Genomic DNA, 15664 nt, shown 5'->3' on the forward strand with positions numbered 1-15664 from the left:
AAAAATTCCGATACCATAAGCAATACAGTTGCAGTTTATTTTTCCTTTTTGGAAACACTTCCTGAAGGAGTATGTTCTTTCCGATTTTAAGTGTACTTTTTTTCACGTATTTGGTATTTTCAAGAATGGTAAACATCATTAAATGCAAATTAGTTTAAGAAAATAAACTGGTTCGTTCTGTATTCTAAAGTTATATATTTTGAATTATAATAAAACAAACTAAATGACGTTACAGTTTTTCCGCATTTTTTATGAAATTCCATTTGCACCAAAAAAATCTTTCCTAAATCAGAGATGCTCCTCTTCCCCTTCAAGAACAATGACGTCCCCTCCCCTCAAATGCATCCCCGAAATGAGATACCCTAAAAACGACAATGACAACTTTTAGTAAACCCTCCTCTCCCAAAAAATTTCAATCATGCTATCTGCTCTGAAGTCCCACTCGCTGCACTTTATTTATCTATTTATTTAGAAACTAGACAGCTTCACATAGATAGAGGACTGCGTACCAAGCGCTTTGCCTCCGGACACACACAGGAAAGATTTACAACACTAGAGAAGGAAATAACACTCAAGGCACAGGCGGGAATCGAACCCACGATCTTCGGCTTGGAAGACGAAGCTTCTACCACAGAGCTACGGAGGCCCCTCGTTGTACTAACTACCTTAATTTTGATAACATATTAATTGACCCCCTTGAGTGCCCACTCAAGGGGGATCGTGGCACGAACCGTACCATAGAAATTTTAAGGGGTATCCTGGGTGCTGCTCCCGATTAGGGGGAGGGGACAACTACGAAACACATAGATGCAGAGGGCTACCCACCTTGGGGAGATCATGGCGCACTGCACCATCGAAATTGTTATGGGGGGGGGGGGGTATTTCGAGTGGTTATTTTCCCTGTTATGGGGTCTTATTTTGGAGGGGGTGCACCCTTGCTCTTAAGGGGACGGGAAAACCCGTAGATGCAGTAATTTTGCATACTTTTCCCGCAAAATAATAGTTGTAACATTTTTCATTAGAAATGGTGCATTAAAAATTTTAATATTTTCTCTCTTTTCTTTTTTTGTAACATAGATACAGCATTCGCAACTTTCAAGAGAAACAATATTAACTTTTGTGTCAAAATGAACTGTATATCGCTTTTCCAACCCCATGCCGTTATGCATAAGCTTTGGAAAAAGCAGATATAAATATAGTTGGATACTGTGGCAATAAATATTGAGAGTTCAGAGATTGGTAATAAAATGATATGTATGACTTATTAAGAACGTGAGTAAATAGCAAAAGTAGTACTTCCTTGCAAATATGAAGAAATTCACAGGAAATCAGTGGACGCCCAAAAACAGAAGCACAACCTTAGATATTGGGCTTTGGGAGGGGGGGGGAGCACCTTCATTGAGTCTCAAGCAATTCTCACTAATCCTTGAGTGCTTATGAAAACACGAAGATTGCTAATGAGCCACAAGTAAGTCCGTCGTCATTTAGGGGCAGGCCCGTGTCCCGATTTTCATAAAGGGAGGGGTTTTGAAAATTCTAAATCTTTATCTGAGGGGGGGGGGAGGGTTCAATCCCTCACAAACTTAATTTTTACCTAAAATTTCCGATCCCAGTAATGGCATTTCTTTACATGTAAGAACGGCTCTGCCCCCACACTACCTCCAAGCCCCGAAGAATAACTCTTGCTGCACAAGTGTGACCGTAGTACACAGCTTCTTTTTAATAAAACCTTATCAGTTTTATTAGAAAACCTTGTTCGTTTTTTATAAATCAAATTTGTTTACTACGCGGTATATTGCAATTAGTATAAAACACTGTCCACAGAATCTTTTATATTGCAGCATGTATTACATTCTGAAATAATGTTTAATCAACTAAATAAGAGCTTACTGCAGATGCAAGTTAATTACCAAACACAATCATTAATGCATAAGTAATATTAATGCAGTTAAGTAAGATTTTTAGTTGACAAATCATTGAGATATTATTCCACCATAGTTTTCCAAAATATCATTCTAGTTTGTAAAAAATGGGGGGGGGGGGGGGGGGGAGGGCTTTCTTTTTTAACGCACTGCACACAAACTTTCACATTAAAATTAATAAAAGTCAAATATACATTCTCTTGGATTATTATTTCTCCCCAATGGGAGGGGTTTAACCTCTAAAACCCTCCCCTTGGACACGGCTCTGTTTAGGGGGTTCGGGGCATGGGCACGCATAAGCAAAATTTTAAGGGGGGAGGGGGTCAGATATTTTTCCATGGTTTAGTAAGATACTTTCCGCATAGAAACCGATTTCAGTACAGATTAGAGTTATTAAAATTTGACATTTTTAATAATTTATTCATTAATGGCTGGAGAAATGTTTTTACTTTCTTGCTAGAAAAAAAGTACTAAAAGCAAGGAAGTTCTAATTTCCAAGGTGGGGTTTGAGCCCCCACTTGTCCCCCCCCTCCATGCGGACGAAAGGGAGGATGGTCGAAAGTCCCCCTTGGTTTGGAAAAATAATGCTTTTTATTAGTTATAAGTGGATAGCGGGCGTGATTTTCGTTGTTTTCACCAAGTCAATTCCCATTGAGTGCACCCCCCCTCCCTCCATGTCAAATTTCGAAATGAAGGACCGCAGAAAAATATTTCTGATTGTGCTGCCCCCTAATTGAGAATATGTTAGAATTCCCCCCCCCCTTCCACTTCAAAGAAAACGCAAACCTACCTGGACTTAAGGCTACCCACCGATTTGTTACGTATTATTTATTAATTTATTGCAGCGAAAAGGCAAGGAGCAAGTTACTACTTCATTAAGTTATTTACTTAGCCCAATTTATATAATATGTGCATATAAGTATACAAAGGGCAAATGTATGTTCAAAGTGACAAACTAAAAAAATTCCTATCCTCTCCTACTCCATGATTAACAGATATTAAATTAACGTGACTAGGGGTGCAACCCCCCCCTCCCCGTTTAAAAATTCCCTACTCTTGATTTTCTCCTGCAATAGAAACTGAGTATTTTCCGCATCGTTCCCTTGTTTTTTTTTTTTTTTTTTTTGAAATGACGAGCCTGTCAGGTGCTTGTACACTCAAAACAGCCTTCATTAATAAAAAAAAAAAAAAATCAAAACTATGACTTTTTTGTAATTAAAAAAAAAACGTTTAATACAGAAAAATGTTCGTATAGCAAACGGATTAAGGAGAAAAAAAAAAACGATAACACTTGTTTAAAATAGAAAAGAATTTTCCAAGTAATGTGTTTCACATGATACATGATAGAATTCTGAACAGATTAAAATTTGACAAACTCTTAATAAAACTCTATGTGAAACATAAAGTTAAATAACAATTCTTAATAAAACTATTTAATATATAAAGCTGAATAATTTTCTTGTAAATATACAGGCGTCTCTCGTATTCGTTCCGTGTAGTATCGAAATCGTGTTATACGATACTTTTTTAAACTTATTAACATATTTTTTACACTAATTAATCACGTACATAGTAAAAATCATGTCAATATGTATCGTGTTGTATCGAAACCGTGTTATACGAGACTTTGAAATAATGTAAATCAAAGCATGTCTATCGTGTTATATCGAAACCAAGTTTCATGAAAAACAAAGTAAAACCTCATTAGAGTTATCAAACATTAACAGAATGTATTGAACAAAAAAGAAATGTCTTCTTTATTAAAGATACCTTTCGTGTTAAATCAAAACCATGAAGTATTAAATTGAAGTTTCGTACTGTGTAATATCGAAACCGTGTTGTGCAAGTACCGTGTTATACGAGGGACGAATGTACTACAGTAAATTTGTTAAAATCGAACGTCAATTATATTGATTGTATTATAAAATAAAACCTGCTAAGTGTGAAGCATATGCAAAATATAATGCTGTGGTTTTATTTTAATTTAAAGCAAAATTACCCACTTATAATTGTAATGTGTGTTGTTTAAATGCTAACACTGAAAAACACAATTACAGCATATAACCAAATTCAAAATAAAACATTCTTAAAAATTGGATGGTATGATAAATTGAGGAATGTCTCCACATGCTTTTCAGCACTTATTCAACATGGTGCGAATATTTTTAATGCTCTTGCTCAAATGTTCTTGACATTGAAATATGAATATAGCTTAAAATTACTCCTCTGTTAATTTGAAAGGATGATCTTTTTGAGATCCTCACGGAAAATACATGTCTAATGACTATCATGCTAAACTTGTTACCAAACTACTATATTATTTTTACCATTAACTACTAATATAGTGCTTTTGTAGAAAACAATAAATTAAAGTACAAGAAAAATATATTTGACCCAAAGAAAGACAATCATTTTCTCTTTTAACTATAGCTTTGAAATTTAATATTTAAATACATAATTTAAAAAACTATATATGTCATTGCTTTGACGGGATTTTTGAAACATATCAACAACAAAGCATATATACCACTACTATTATGCACTTCAGTTTTGCTGATACCTTTTACTTAAAATGCAATGTTGATTTAATGCTCATTTTCTTTTAATTCCCCTCACTAGAATACTTTGCTTAATTTCTACTTTCCTCATACCCCTAATTTCTTACACAATAAAATTACAGATAGTGATCTCCAAGTTTTAATTCCAGCATGCCAAAGAAGTTTTGTAAATTTTTTTCTTTTGACATTTATGAAACTTTTGCACCAGGAAAAACTTTAGAGTACTGAGCTAACTACAGGAATAACTTAGAGAAGCATATTCATTCTTGGTATGATAACAGCAAGAATTTGTTTTAAAATAGAATAATACACAGATTTTTTTTTTAAGCCGGCTGTGTTGCAATTCTAAGCAAAATAATTGTACCAGAAATGAAACATATCTGTGACCAAGTAAAAATGTTCAAACCAAACTTTTTATCTCGAGGAAAATTAGCATAAAAAATGTTAGCATTTATAAAGAGGGTTTTAGTCATAAATTAAGTGACAACATCCCTTTATATTAATTCTGTAAATGCTTTTTATTACATCAGACACAAGAGTCATATATTTAGACTACACTATATGACTGATGTTGAATGCACTTGAATTTTAACAAGTCGGTTTCAAAGCATTATTGCCAGCAAAATTAGTACGTCACAGCAGACTTTAATAAAGTAACTGTTGTGCAAGTTCTAAATTCAACTAGTGTGCTTTAAGTTTCTATAACCTCATCCATATTCTCATTATTCAGGATCAAACAATTGACATCTTGGTAAACTAACATGGAACCCTTCTGAAAAATAGATACATTAATAAACAAAAAATGTATTCATAATTCACAACACAAATTGAACATTCAACTTTGGGCCACATTGAAATAATCATTTTTATACTTATATTTACAGGAAGTTTGTGCATCAGATGAACTTAAAACTGATTTCTGGCTGCAAAGCATAGCCCCACCATTTCAAAGATTCTATTGGTTGTTCTTACTCATTGAAAGGTCCAATTAAAGCATTATTACCAGCAAAATTAGGACTTTGCAGCAGACTTTAATAAAGTAACTGTCATGCAAGGTCTAAATTCAACTAGTGTCATGCTTTAAGTTTCCATGAAATCATCCATCTTCTCGCTATTCAGGATCAAACAATTGCCATCTTGGTAAACTAACATGGAGAAACCCTTCTGAAAAATAAACAATAAGCAAAAAATGTATTCATAATTCACAATACAAATTGAACATTCAACTTTGGGCACATTGAAATAATTATTTTTATACTTATCCCACAGGAAGTTTGTGCATCAGATGAACTTAATACTGATTTCTGACTGCAAAGCATAGACCCACAATTTCAAAGATTCTAATGGTTGTCCTTGCTCATTGAAAGGTCCAGTTAAAGCATTATTACCAGCAAAATTAAGACTTTGCAGCAGACTTTAATAAAGTAACTTTCATGCAAAGTCTAAATTCAACTAGTGTTGTGCTTTAAGTTTCCATGAAATCATTCATCTTCTCGCTATTCAGGATTAAACAATTGACATCTTGGTAAACTAACATGGAGGAACCCTTCTGAAAAATATGCAATAAGCAAAAAATGTATTCATAATTCACAATACAAATTGAACATTCAACTTTGGGCACATTGAAATAATTATTTTTATACTTATCCCACAGGAAGTTTGTGCATCAGATGAACTTAATACTGATTTCTGACTGCAAAGCATAGACCCACCATTTCAAAGATTCTAATGGTTGTTCTTGTTCATTGAAAGGTCCAGTTAAAGCATTATTACCAGCAAAATTAAGACTTTGCAGCAGACTTTAGTAAAGTAACTGTCATGCAAAGTCTAAATTCAACTAGTGTTGTGCTTTAAGTTTCCATGAAATCATCCATCTTCTCGCTATTCAGGATTAAACAATTGACATCTTGGTAAACTAACATGGAGGAACCCTTCTGAAAAGTATACAATAAGCGAAAAATGACATAATACAAATAGAACATTAAATTTTGGGCACACTGAAATAAAGCATTTTTATACACATGTCCGCAGGAATTTTGTGCATCAGATGAACTTGGAACTGATGACTGACCAGTGAAAAACCCACAATCTCAAAGATTTCAATCATTGCTCTAACAATGACTGTTCACTCAAAGGTGAACTTATACTTCAGGTTCTATTGACAAATGTACCAGGTACCCTACTAATTTAATAGAATAATGTTTCATGCTTAAATAATTTAGCTCTTAGCAAACTACAAAAATCTTTCATTTGTTGCTAGACAAAGTTAAAGTTCAGTAGAGATTAAAAATCTGGCATATAATTTTAAGTAATGAATTAAACAGTTAAATAGTTTAATTATGTAAGGATTAGGAAATAAGTATTTTACTCCTGATAAACACCTATGCAACAGGAAAAGAAAAAAAATGTCAGAATGAAGTCATCTGAAGCTCAACTACACAGGAGACAGAAAGAATCCTTACTTAAGACTTGATATCTGAAAGAAAGTTAATTTTGGCAGAAAATTAAATTTGCTGCTAAATATTCATAATTGTTCAAGGAACAAAAATGCTTTACAGTACAATTTTCAATAGCGTTCATTAGAAACACATCTTTGCACGCTAATGGCTAACAGGAGGAATCTGCCCTTAAGAATAGATGACAGGAATAAATTTAATTCTGGCAGTAATTAAATTAATTATACATCAAAATGGTTTCACTAAATGAAGGAAATTATACAATTTACTCACGATAACAGATTTCTAGTTGACGCAGATCTACGCACGCTAAAGGCTGACAGGAACAATTCTGACAAAAGTCCACACGTCTGAGAAAAATGATTATTAATTTTGGATAATTAAGCAACTCAGTAGTTTTAATTATGCAAGGAAAAGGAAACATCTAAATGTTTCACAAAGGATAAACGTTTAATGATGTGAATAAATGCACGCTTACAGGAAGAATCCTTAAAGACGTCTTAAAGAAATGTACGTTAATTTAGGCGGGAAATTAAAAGAAGCCTAATAGTTTCGATTATTCAAGGGGGGGGGGGGGGTAAAGCAAAAATCTCGAGCACACGAGAAACGTTTGTTTAATGCACACCTATGCAAGCTAACGTCTAACAACAATTCCCATATTATATTAGATATCTGAAAGACGTCTAATTATGGCATAAATAAATATAAATTTTGTCCGGATAGAAAGTACAGATGCACAGAATGATAATCTAGAAAAAAACCTAAGCCCTAGTCATAATAAATCTTAATACATGCTTTTAATTTCATGACCGTTGTACTGTCCAACCACAGATTGCATGGAATTTTCAAACGTCCAGATCAACGAATTATGTGAATAAGGGGGAAAAGTAAAAATTTGATGCGCGTATTCCGCTCATTTGAATGAGACTCTGCTTCTGCAAAAGCTGACATCAGTAAAAAATAATAAATTTATCCATTTCCGGCTGTAAAACGGTGTTTGTCCTTCCATACAATCCGTGGTCAGACAGTAAGCATAAAGGAACATGCTCTTTTTCAAAATAAAAAAAAACAAAAAGATACAACTTAACATAGTTACATCCAAGAAAATGTTTCACTTACTTTCATGCATATTTAATTGTAAAAATCTCATCATAATAAATATATTAACACATTACTCATTACTACATTCTTCAAGCCATTTTTTAAACCGCGCTCCACGCACGAGGTACAGGAAGAATCCTTGTCGCCAAGTCTTTGTATGATATCATTTAGCGCCAAAATATAGGGTTGCCTCCCGTTTATCTGTCAGGATCGTTCCTGCATTGACCGATTTCCTTCTAAATTTGATTCGATATTAGATTTTTCTTTCTTTCGACGCCTAAGCGCAATACTTAGATGAGAGCCTGGATGACAGAGTCCCTACTCTTCAATACGTATATTTGGTCCAGATATTGTGATACTTATATCATACTTTACATATTAAAAAGGTTATCTTGCTGGATGGACAAATTCAATGGAAACACATATAACATAAGCAAATAAAAAGGAAAAGGAAAGAAAAAGACATCACACGAAGAAGAACGAAGCTCGGGCAAATTTGTAAGATTATCGCTCTTTCGCTGGCGTTACGATTTTTGCTGTCGCAGTGGGGGGCGTGTTAACGAGGATGCGATCGCTGATCTCATTGGATGCAACCAGTGATGCAATAGCTGCGCTTTTTGGGGGGACTGGCAGTTTTGTTTTTTTCTTGAAAGGAATTATCCTTTTCTCGGATCATTCAGTTTTATGCTCATTTCGACACACATAATTTTATGTGAAATTTTAATTTCATGCTAGCAAGAATGCTTTCTTACTCAAAATAAAACTTCAAAGATAGCATTCCAGAGCGAAAGAAAATGCCACTCCAGTTAGTTCAATAATAATGACTGGATAATTTTTTTAACCGGCGAGTTGGCGAAACGTTAACGTTTTCAGTAACTGACAGCTGAATCAGGTGTTATATCAACGTTAATAAGAGAGAATTTCACTCATCGGTTTTAGTCTTTCTCTGGAGTGTTTATTCAGTGAAAATGTAAGTTTCTTTAGTTCATTCCTCCGAGTATTTCTCTAAAGTTATTCGGATTTTGTAACTGAACAATCTAAAACGGACAGAACATTAATCTTTATAGTGTTTTTTGTTTTTTTACGTCTTTTTACATTTGTTTGCTTTTTCATTCCTATAGATGTCAGAGTATACGTTTCCTAACAATCAGCCTGTGGTTTTATTGAATTGTGAATCTGCTTTTGATACACTGAACTCAAAAGAAAAACTTTATGCTCATTATTTATCCAAAGCATCTTGGTACGGAGGTCTCATCGTTCTTATCCAGGTATATTATTTTATGTGTTGAATATTCCTGCATAAATTCAAAAAAAAAAAAAACTGTTACTACGATTAATTTATTCCAATTCTTACCTTTTTTTATTTTCAGAACAAGGGTAAGGGTTATGAAGGGCTATTGCAGTGGTTCTCAACCAGCAGGGGCATTCCACAGTATTTTTACATTTATGTAGAGTTCGTAACGTGACCTTTTTTGCCATAAATTTTTAATTTACTGTTTGATTAGCATATTATTTTATTTTGATCTTTTCCTACCAATACACCAGCTCAAAATAAAATAATTTGCAAATCAAATGGTAAATTAAAAAGTTATGGCAAAAAAAGGTCACGTTACGGACTCTACATAATGTCAAAAATACCTTGGAATGCCCCAGCAGCAATAACCCTTTGTAGTAGAAGAATTTTAAGGGGGACTCAAAGGCACATAGATAAATTGTGGAAGTTTCTATCAGCGCATTTGATAGGTAGCATTAAAAATTAAATCACCTAAACTAGTTTCCAGATATTAGTTCAGAAAACCAATACGTTGTTGTCAAGCAATGCAAAAGAATTAGAGACGTACCCAGTAGCACTTTGGCCGAGTACCCAGTACCGAGTACCAATTATATTTTAAGAAGAACCACCGACAAATAAGTGATGAACTTTGAACTCATTGGAATAGTAGTATAGACCTCCATGTCCATATAATAGTTTTAGTTTGCCAAACATAAAAATTTTTAAAAGCAAATAAAACATTAAAAGCACAAATGTGCACGAACACTGCAGACACATGCTTCTGTCTTGCAAGGAACGTCTTTTTCAGTGCATGAAGTGTGAACTAATGAATGTAAAGACATCCTACAAAAATATCCGACTTTTGTCGGATGTCTTTAAATCCATAAGCTCACATTTTGTGCATTGAAAAAGGCATTCCTTGTAATGCCAAAATGTGTGTCTGCAGTGTTGCACACTTGTGCTTTTGATGCTGTTTTATTTGCTTTTATTTTTTAAGCAAAGCTATTTTTATATTTCTTACAAATAGTTTTTGTTTGTAGCAAAAATTCATTTAATAATATAAAAATTTCATATTTTCTACACTTACCAGAAGTTTACCCCAGTTTTATTAACTTTGGTGACATTAAAATAAAGATTTACTCCATTGAAGCATAACAAACTTCATTATTCTCAAAATTTAAATTTGATGTGTAGATGATTGCAGTATATTATATGCTTGCACTTTTTTATTAATTTAAAATCTGTCTTGAACAATATTCCATTTTTTAGAACTGCTCGGTATTGATCGAGTATCTGACCAAATTTTTTTTCCGATACCGAGTACTCGGTAAATATGCAGAGTACCGAGTAGTTACCGAGTACTTGGTACGTCTCTAAAAAGAATTGATGTTGGATCTGTTTTCTGGTCATGTTCAGGCAGGACATGTCAAGGATTTGGTGTGGAGGTGGAAGTGTTTTGGTTTCAATTATTTTCATTCTTGCCTGCATTGTCAAGAAAACACAAGTGTGTCAAATAATTCATTTCTGTTAAATGGTCACAATGAGGAGTGTAGTGATATGAAGAGAGGATGAATCAAATTCCCAGAAGATTTGGTTTAAATAATTACCAACTCAATAATTGTATTTTATATACAGTAGAACCAGTGATATTCTCATTAATTTTTCTATGGATATACTCCCAGTAGTCCTTTTATCCACAATATGTGTATGCAGTTGTATACATAATGTGTCTAAAAGATGTTTCAGTCCATATGACATATCAAATTTTCCCTATGGAAACACCCCGAGTAGAACCTAGTTTGTCTGGCCTCTATTAATCCAAATCTCTGGTTTATCCCAATCGAATTTGTGGAGTAATAATATATATTTACTTTAATAATCATTTTAAATTTTGATTGCAAGAACGAAACTAGAAATATGCCAGATATTTAGCTTTTGCTTTGATTAAACATACAATTCTTGCATAGCATAGAACGTAAACAATATGTCTTACTTTGGATTGTCAGTCTGACACCACTTTAGCTGAACTATAAATGATTAAGTGTTTTTGGGAAATGGTACTCGTTTTGTTAGAACGCATTGCTTTTGCTATAATAAAATCATAGGACATCAAAACAGTCAAGTGAGAACAATAAGCAATGTGATTGCTCAAAAAAATGCTGTACACAAATTTCAACATCAATTAAATGTGCACTTTTTGTCATTTTTTTAAAAATTTTTTTCCACATTTGAAAGGGTTCAACCCCTAAAACCCTGCCCTTGGACACAGCTCTGCGTTCAGGAACAGGCAATTGATCTAAAATGATTTTCAAACAAATGTGCAAATATGTGTGTTCAAAGCTATTTTCTTTTTTTTATGCCCGATATTTTATGAGGACAATTGGTACTATGTGTTAGCCTCACCTTGATCCCAGATTATTTCCAGTAAATTTTTGTTTGCTTCTTTTAATCATTGATTTCATATTTTCTAATAATAATAAAGTCAAGGTCAAAATAAAACATTTTGATTGGTCCGTGGAACCGCACGTCCTTTTACGGGTTTTAAAAGAAAAACTTCACAATAGCTGGGGCAAACCAGCATTGTGAAGGTTAAGCAAATCCGGGTTAGTTTTGTACCAACTATAGATATAATTAACATTGAAGTGTAACCAAACAAACATTGCTGCTTCATGCAATCAGACCCGCCTTTTATTGAAATCAAATAAGAAAACGTAGCTTAATAAAATCAGCATTGCTTATTTAATAAAAGTTGATTGCTGATTCAAATTAATCATCGCTGGTTAATAATAATATCCTAATTAAAAATCCTGAAGGAGAATAGTGTTGTTCATTAAAAGCAACACTTCTGATCAATACTCCCATGGGGAAGTGAGGGGCAGTATATTCAGAAATGAGTTTTCCAATACAGTGAAACCTGTGTAAGTTGACCACTTGCGGTGCAGTACTTTGGTGGTCAACTTAGACAGGTGGTCAACTTATAAAGGGTGTAATGATTTTTTTTTTTTTTTTTTTTGTCATTTCTTGCACCATGTATTAATTTTTTGACTAATTGACACTTATTCTTTCTGTTCAACTCACTTTCATTGTTTTGCGTTACTTTGAAACAATAATTTAAAATGTTATTTAAATATTTTTAGAGATTATTTTCCCAGAATGACATATAATGTGTCATGCAAATTTAAAATTTCAGTAAATTGATCAAAAAAAAAGTCTTATTGTTTATGAAAAGTTACTCATTTGGTATTAATAGTTCCTAAAAATTCATAACTAATCAAAAAATACAAATTTTTCGCTTTATTTTTTTCTCATATACATTTATAACCCCATGATGGGTCTACTCAAACTCAAAAGGAGGTTTAGTTATGCTGCTGTTTCATTTAGTTGGTAAAATGCTGGTCTGACATCAAAAATATTCTTGGAAAGCTATAAAAAAAGAATAATAATAAAAAAATAATTTGCTAAATAAAATTTTAAAAAGTAAACCAAGTGGTCAACTTACAAAGGGTTTTTTATAATACTCCAAACCAAACTTGGTGTTCATTAGTGGTCAAGATAGACAGGTGGTCAAGATAGAGAGGTGGTCAAGTTACAGAGGTTTTCCTTCATTATATAAGATAGGACTAACTCCGTTCCAAACAAAAGCGGTCAACATAGACAGGTGGTCAACTTACAAAGGTGGTCAACTTTACAGGTTTTACTGTATTTGAAGAAACTTATTTTGGATTCCATACTAACAGTAGAGAAACGTTTGAGTTAGATGTTTTTTTCACACCTTTTTCAGCGGAAACCAAATAAGCAAGCTTGTACAATAAAGCTAAAGTATTATAGATGACAAACATGAAAAAAAAAGTTATTACCCTTTATCTGCTCACAGCAGAACAGAATCAATTGTATTTTTAAAAGTTAAAAAAATTATATGATGCATCATGGTAAAACAGTTTTAAAAATAAAAATGAAGAGGGTTTTTTTTTTTTGGCGCTATAAATTTCATAAATATCAAGATATTTCCAGGCCGTCATTTAGGGCTTTTGGTCCAAGCCCATCCATTTAGGACTTAGCTTCAGGTGGTGGTACCCGTCTGCTTTGAGAAATAATGGTACTTACTGTTCTTGGTTTTTGTTATTTTTTAATATTGGACTATATCCTGAATTGTAGCTGAAAATGCCAAGTATATTTTTAAAGCTAAATTTTGATTGAAAGCCAAAAAGTTTTGTTGCATAGCCACTTGCTCTCTTTCTTTGTGAAATTCTTGCTCTAATGAATTTTCTTTGATATGTTTACGATTTATGATGTTGTATTAATTTTTGCCTAGACCTCTGCTGAAAGTCCTTTGATATATTGCTTGCTTCAAAAGCTATTTCATGCTCAGTCTGTAGAGGAATTGAAACGGTTAGCTGTTAAAGAGCTCAGTTTTACTGAGGATGAAATTACTGTAAGTACATAATTTTAAAACTAAGTCTATGATGTCTGTATTTATTTAGTTATTTTATGTATTATTATTATTTTATTTATTTTTTCGACTTATTTATTGCATCTTTTTTTCAATAGCATAAGTTATGTTTTGTTGTTTCTCAGTAGCAGATGTTTTGGTGCAGAAGTTAATGTCACATATTTTTGACTCAAGTTGTTGAACAAAAACTAAATAAAAAAGATTAATCACTTCAGCAGGACTGCATTAGGCAATGTCATAGCCTAGATGCTGGAATCAATAAGATCTTCGTTTCTTCACAATAGGACATTTATTTATCAGCAAACTGATGTCAAAGAGGAGGACATTGAAGTATCTATTGGAAGATAAGGAAGGGCCTATCAACTTTTTATAATTAGACTTGAAGTCGTGTTTTCTGATTTGCCTCTCAAATATTATGAATTTCTTAGAGACTAATAGTCTGTTGATTAGTTTGCAGTATGGGTTATAGGAATATGAGGAAAAACTTTGGGTTAGAAATTGGCTGACTGGAAAGAAATAAATAGTAATTATGAGGGGAAATCATTCTAAATGGAGTTATGTTTGAAGCGGGGTTCCTCGGGGTTCAGTTTTAGGGCCTCTCTTGTTTATTATTTTTATGAATGATATCAATGAGAATATTTCTGGAAGCATAAATTATTTTGCTGATGATGTAAAAATTATGAGGATTGTAGAAAATGAAGATCAGGTAAAACAGCTTCAAGAACATTTACATTATATTACTAAGTGGCCAGATAAGTGAGGTATGTCTGTCAATGTAGGAAAATGTCAAGTGCTACACTTAGGTCATGGAAATTAGCATACGAATTATCGTTCACAGGGTTCAATCATTAGTCAAGCAAAAAAATGTTATTGATCTGGGTATCTTAATAAATCAGGACTTCAAGTTTAGTCAACAGTACAGCATTGCAAGAAGCAAAGCCAATAGAATGCTTGGGTTTATCAACAGATCTATTTCAAACAAATCTAAGAAGGTTCTTCTGCCTTTATATAGGAGTTTAGTAAGACCCCATTTGGAGTATGCTGTGCAGTTTTGGTCGCCTTATCTGAGGAAAGATATTTGTGTATTGGAAAGGGTTCAAAGAAGGGTTACTATACTAGTAAGGGGACTTTCAGATTTAGATTATGATACCATACTTAATAGGCTTAATATGTATAGCCTGGAGCAAAAGAGGATCAGAGGAGACATGATACAGTTGTTCAAATTTATCAAAATTAATGGATTAAATTTTTGCACCAAAAGCAGGACGAAGGGTCATTGTTTTAAGCTATTCAAATCTCAGGCTAACCTGGAAATAAGGAAAAACTACTACTTTAGTAGGGTTGTGTGTGGGCACTTGGAACAGCTTACCAGTAGAGGTGGTAATGAGCAAGGGGGTGGATAGCTTTAAGACTGCCATTGATCTTCATTGGGGACTAATAAATTGACCAGGACCAGCCTAGCTGGGCCAAGAGCCTGTTGCTGGTTGTCACATTTGTATTTTGACTAGAACTACACAAAAAACTACAGAACTAAAATAAATTCACAAAGCAACTCCTTTTCCAAACTTATATTGATTTTTATTTTGTGCAATGTTCTGACAATTTCTAGTGCATCTCAATAGATTTTCTCTTCCTTTTATTTCCCAATGCAACTTAATATTTATCAAATTCAATGGAAGTTGCCTTGTTTAGATCACTTCTATTTTTTTTTTACTGAAATATTTACACTCACAAAACTTTGCATATTAAGGTAGACCAATGTTTCAGTATAGACTTTATTTATTTTTTGAGTTTGAATCAGCAGAGAAATATTTTTTTTATAACCAAGCTTAGATCAGCTGAGAAATAATTTTTTTAATTTCAAGTAAGAAATGATTACATTTCCCAATTTTATATAATTTCTA

The 15664-nt window shown here is 33.1% G+C and overlaps 1 protein-coding gene across 1 annotated transcript in view; it reads left to right on the forward strand.

Moving 5' to 3' along the window:
• The first annotated feature begins 8889 nt into the window (after positions 1–8889).
• LOC129217108 (dipeptidyl peptidase 3-like) overlaps positions 8890–15664 on the forward strand; it is a 45579-nt gene continuing 38804 nt past the window's right edge. Inside the window, exons 1-3 of the mRNA XM_054851359.1 lie at positions 8890–9007; positions 9159–9305; positions 13623–13742. Coding sequence (XP_054707334.1) covers positions 9159–9305; positions 13623–13742 — 267 coding nt within the window. The 5' untranslated portion in view covers positions 8890–9007. The remainder of the gene's footprint in view (positions 9008–9158; positions 9306–13622; positions 13743–15664) is intronic.

The sequence above is a fragment of the Uloborus diversus genome, chromosome 2, assembly GCF_026930045.1.
Source record: "Uloborus diversus isolate 005 chromosome 2, Udiv.v.3.1, whole genome shotgun sequence".
Classification (NCBI taxonomy): domain Eukaryota; kingdom Metazoa; phylum Arthropoda; class Arachnida; order Araneae; family Uloboridae; genus Uloborus; species Uloborus diversus.